This window comes from Doryrhamphus excisus, chromosome 1 (assembly GCF_030265055.1).
Source record: "Doryrhamphus excisus isolate RoL2022-K1 chromosome 1, RoL_Dexc_1.0, whole genome shotgun sequence".
NCBI classification, from domain to species: Eukaryota; Metazoa; Chordata; class Actinopteri; order Syngnathiformes; family Syngnathidae; genus Doryrhamphus; species Doryrhamphus excisus.
In genome coordinates this window covers 17660001-17665380 of record NC_080466.1, presented here as the reverse complement: position 1 = coordinate 17665380, position 5380 = coordinate 17660001, and the positions used below count along the sequence as shown (strand labels likewise).

At 43.8% G+C, this 5380-nt stretch overlaps 2 protein-coding genes across 2 annotated transcripts in view; one reads left to right on the top strand and one right to left on the bottom strand.

Moving 5' to 3' along the window:
* The first annotated feature begins 997 nt into the window (after window positions 1–997).
* On the top strand, window positions 998–5068 carry si:zfos-169g10.2 (somatostatin receptor type 5). The gene is made up of 3 exons (XM_058066645.1): window positions 998–1738; window positions 2883–3837; window positions 3909–5068. Exons 1-2 carry the CDS (start codon window positions 1004–1006, stop codon window positions 3519–3521), a joined length of 1374 nt encoding a protein of 457 aa, XP_057922628.1. The 5' UTR covers window positions 998–1003; the 3' UTR covers window positions 3522–3837; window positions 3909–5068.
* Window positions 2260–5380, bottom strand: part of LOC131125187 (protein CutA homolog) — a 5583-nt gene continuing 2462 nt past the window's right edge. The window contains exon 6 of the mRNA XM_058066520.1: window positions 2260–5380. This exon is cut by the window's right edge and continues 152 nt beyond it. The gene's annotated coding sequence lies outside the window, so the exon portion shown is untranslated.

Genomic DNA, 5380 nt, shown 5'->3' with positions numbered 1-5380 from the left:
CACAACGATGAGCCAAAAAAAACAAAATTAATAAAATAGTTTTAAAAAAAAAACTATATTAGGAAAGCAGGAAGTGAACAAATGTAACAGTTACTGATTGTAAAAGTACCAGATGGAGGGGTAGGATTTAATAAGTCCTCCTTTTGGACATGTGGAACTGTGAACTGATTATGTGATGCATTCAATTGTAATCTGATGCATGTTCAAATGAAATAAAACCATTACCATTACATAACCACTTCTCATTAGTTCATTGTTAGTTCTTAATTAGTTCCTGAGTAACTACTGTATTTTTGTGTACCTCATTGTAAAGTGAGACCAAACTCCAAGCAATCAAACAATACTGTATTATGTTTACTATATTTGGTTATACGAGTGTAAAGGTGGGCCGCACGGTCAGGAGATCGGGAAGACCTGGGTTCGATTCTACGATTGGTCATCCCTGTGTGGAGTTTGCATGTTCTCCTCGTGCATGCGTGGGTTTTCTCCGGGTACTCCGGTTTCCTCCCACATTCCAAAAACATGCTAGGTTAATTGGCGACTCCAAATTGTCCATAGGTATGAATTTGAGTGTGAATGGTTGTTTGTCTATATGTGCCTTGTGATTGGCTGGCAACAATTTCCAGGACGTACTACGCCTTGTTGTGGATATTTGGTCCAACTTTAGCCACCACACCCGGGATAGCTGTGCAATGCCCGAGGAAGCCATGCTTGTCTGACAAGTTGGTGATGTCCACCCCCCCACTGAGGCTTCTTACTGGCTGCTCTGAGTGAAGGAGGATTTTTTCCAATTGGGAAAAAAGGGGTTAAGGGCTCCTCTTTCCTTTTTGAATTGACAAGCTCAGAGACTTTTTTGGCTTGAGTTCCATCCTTGGTGAAGTGAGGAGTTCCTCAGGTCAGGTGACTGTTTTCAGAAAGGTTGTGATGTTGCTCGACTCTTGCCTTTATCAATGTAATCGTTGTCCTTTGCTCGCAGGCTGACAACTGATTCCTCTAAGTCGTCATGGAGCTGATCCAGGTCACCCAGGATGCCTCTCCTCACTCAAACTTTCTGCCTACCTCCACGTCCGAGTCCCTCCTCCTGGCCTCGGACAATGACACATCCTCGTTCTTCAATGCCACTTGTCTCAACTGTACCAAATCCGATGTGGAATCCCTCCCCGGTTTGGCCGGCATCTTCATCCCTCTCATCTATGGAATCGTCTGTGCCGTTGGCCTGGTGGGTAACACGCTGGTGATTCATGTGGTGGTCAACTACACCAAAAACGAGTCGGTGACTAACATCTACATCCTCAACTTGGCCATCGCTGATGAACTCTTCATGTTAGGCCTTCCCTTCCTGGCGGTGCAGAACGCGTTGCTTTCCTGGCCATTTGGCTCGCTTATGTGCCGTGTGGTAATGACGGTGGACGCCATCAACCAGTTCACCAGCATCTTCTGCCTCACCGTAATGTCCGTAGACCGCTACCTTGCCGTGGGGCACCCCATCCGTTCGAGCTGGTGGCGCCGTCCTCGAGTTGCCAAGGCCATCAGCATGGCCATGTGGGCGGCTTCCTTTGTGGTGGTACTTCCCGTGGTGATTTTCGCCGATGTGTTGAAGGACGACGGTAACTGCAGCATCGTCTGGCCTGAACCGGCGGAGCTATGGAAGACCTCGTTTATCGTCTACACTTTCACTGTGGGATTCTTCTGCCCCCTGCTCGTCATCTGCCTGTGCTACCTGCTGATCGTCATCAAGGTAGAGCAGTTATGATACCAGCCGCGACTTTGTACCTCATTTAATTTTCAGCAAACATCAACTGGTGTATCCAAATGCATGAGAAATGGCAATCCTTTCAAGGAAGCTGCTCAACGTTCCCTGGGGGAGGCGTTCAAGGCAGATTTTCCACCGAGATGCCCAAGCCACCTCATCTGGCTCCTCTCCACTTTGAGCTTGGCATTTTTTCAGGTTTCAGTTATTACGAATAAAACGTTTTCTGCCATCATTATTGGTTTAATTTGATTGCTAAGAAGTTCGTGTTTTGTGTCACCCTGATTACCCCCAACGGACTTCCCTTTCATTCGCCATTTTGTAATGGTAATGGTAATGGTTTTATTTCATTTGAACATGTATCAGATTACAATTGAGTGCATCCCATAATCAGTTCACAGTTCCACATGTCCAAAAGGAGTAGGAAGAAGCAAAGCTTATTAAATCCTACCCCTCCATCTGGTACTTTTACAATCAGTAATTGTTACATTTGTTCACTTCCTGCTTTCTATAATATAGTTTAAGGTTTTTTTTTGTTTGTTTGGTTTTTTTTTAATAATGTACCTCGTACCGAAGTACGAGGTGATATGAGCATCCAATGACATAATGGGTACCATAGTAAGTGTCAATATAGTGATATATATAGCACATCATGACTGGTTCAAGACTCTTCATCCTTGTATTTAGCAAACATCAACTGCTTGTATTGTTTCTTGAATTGTCTCATCGTTGTGCATTGTTTGAGGTCCTTACTCAATCCATTCCATAGTTTGATTCCACATACTGAAATGCTATGGCTTTTTAACGTAGTCCTAGCATAGAAGTGTTTCAAATGTACTTCTTCCCTGAGATCATATTTCTCCTCTCTTGTAGAGAAGTATTGGATGACATTTTTAGCTAATTGGTTGTTTTTAGACTTATGTATTATTTTAGTTGTTTGAAGATGAACTATATCAGCAAGTTTAAGTGTTTGTGAATTTATCTATTTATATAGATTTCGATTATTGTCTACACCTAAAACGACAAAAACGTGTTCTGTTTTCATAGTCACTCACTAATGACATTATAGATTATAGACCAAAAAATGTACACAAGCTAAGGCAAAATTTTGTGTCCATCTGCTCTTCCTAAGGTACGTAGCGTTGGGAAACGTGCACAAGCCTCGTCGTCACGCCGCAGGAAATCTGAGCGCAAGATCACCAGAATGGTGGTGGTGGTGGTGGCGGTGTTTGTGATGTGTTGGCTGCCCTTCTACGCCCTCAACATCGTCAACCTGTTGGTGGTGCTGCCGGGCGACTTCCGAGGCCTCTACTTCTTCGTGGTGGTTCTGTCGTATGCCAACAGCTGTGCCAACCCCATCCTATACGGCTTCCTATCCGATAACTTCAAACGGGGCTTCCGCAAGGCCCTGTGCCGCACATCGCGCCGGGTTAAGAGCCATGATAAAGCAGACATCGAACTACAGCGGCCCACTGAGGAATGGGGCGGTATTGCGCTTCACAGACAAAGGAGCCCACTTGCCGGTCAGCGACAGGAAATAACAAAAGGTGGCGGCCAGATCATCGAAATAATAAAAACATCACATAATGGAAAGAGTATAGATGCTCCAGAAGGTTGTAGGATGCCGGATGTGAAGATACTACAATCAGGGGACTACAGTACGGAAATCAAACACGGAGAGCAAGCAGAGAAAGGTTCTGATCCAAAAAGTACGTCGCAACCTGGTGCACTTTTGGAGAACAAGTCAGTGCTCGAAATCAGCTACTTGTGACTTCTAGGGTGGGTTCTTGTAGTCCGGTACTCTGATCATGACCTGGTGGGCAGTCTGGTGGTCTGCGGTTCAGTTTCACGTAATGCTCAAAGTTAGGCATACATTATCCAAGGACCTCACACACCCACAAGAACAGAGCATCCATTGGGTGGCATACATTCACAGGACTTGCTTTTCTATGGATTTTTTTTTTACCAGCATATTCATGTTGGAAAAACATTTTTTTTTAAAAAAGGTCCCATAGATGTGCTGCAAGGAGTTTCTGGCGCCTTCAGCGAATTGTAATCAACAAGACCGCTTTACTGACTGGAGCCAGGTAGGTCGAACCACTATATCTCCACTTCTGGCCTCACATTGAACTCTAACCTTTTCATGATTTTCACTCAGCTTCCAGCCATCGCCTGGTTTTGTTCACATTTGGAGATATATCCTGTGCTTCGACGAACCCGACTTACATCACAGTCGCAGGAACGGAACATGTACGTAACCAGAGGACCTTGTGTAATGTGCAATGTACAGTAGATCAACATGTATGCAGCCATTGGGAAGACCGGGATTTGTTGGGATTTGCCAGCATGTTGGTATGTGAAGCATCCGCTTACTTGACGACCACCCCAAGTGCATGTTGATCTTTTACACAATGCTGTACTTTAATGTTTGTGTGGGTTATGTGGTAACGGTGTGATGGCATAGTGTACAAATTTGACATAGTAGTTACCCAAAGCCACTGCGGGGCTTAGTATGTTTATGCTAATGGAAGATTACAATTAAGGTTACTATCACTTCCTATGAATTTGGCTAGCTGTTGATACCAATACTGTTTGGATACTAGAGCACAGTTTGCTTTTATACTATTATAGCGTAGATCAGGGGTGGGCAAACTATGGCCTGAGGGCCACATGCAGCCCACCCATCGTTTGAATCCGGCCCGCCAGTATTTCAACTGGCAACATGACTTGCAAGTCAGATTTAAAAAAAAAAAAAAAAAAATTCAATTCAATTTTGTAATTTCACCCTCGGCAATCTCTGTGTGGAGTTTGCATGTTCTCCCCTTGCATGCGTGGGTTTTCTCCGGGTACTCCGGTTTCCTCCCACATTCCAAAAACATGCTAGGTTAATTGGCGACTCCAAATTGTCCATAGGTATGAATGTGAGTGTGAATGGTTGTTTGTCTATATGTGCCCTGTGATTGACTGGCCACCAGTCCAGGGTGTACCCCGCCTCTCGCTCGAAGACAGCTGGGATAGGTTCCAGCACCCCCATGACCCTCGTGAGCGTAAGCGGTAGAAAATGAATGAATGAAAAAAGGACATGAGAACATACGGCTGATAGTAGGACACTTTTACAGATAAAATTAGACAACTAATTCAATGCAGAATGTTAGAATTATAAGCATAAAATAGTGTGTGTATATATTTTCTGGCACCCGGACAGTTTTGTTAACTCAACGCGGCCCATGAGTCAAAAAGTTAGCCCACCCCTGGTGTAGACACATTAGAAGAAAGATGAGGATGTGGTTGATCGACAATCATTTCTGATTGACAAGCTTTGACAAGAGCATCACTCCACATTGTTTCTTGTTTTTGTGACGTCTAATCATTGATGGGTGTTTCAAAACATTTGAATGTCATCAAGTGAATGTAAAAATATATACTTAGCTGTTTTATTTCAACATATATAGTCATAAGAAATAAAACGCTACTGTCTGTTCAGTGGTTCAGTGAACTGAAAATGTACAGATGATTGAAAGCAAAGACCTGTGACGCCCCCTAAAGGCAAATCTATGAACTGACATTTATTAAATTGGTGCAAAGGGGTGTGTCGGAAGTCATTTCACATAAAGGCCAATGGATTGTGAA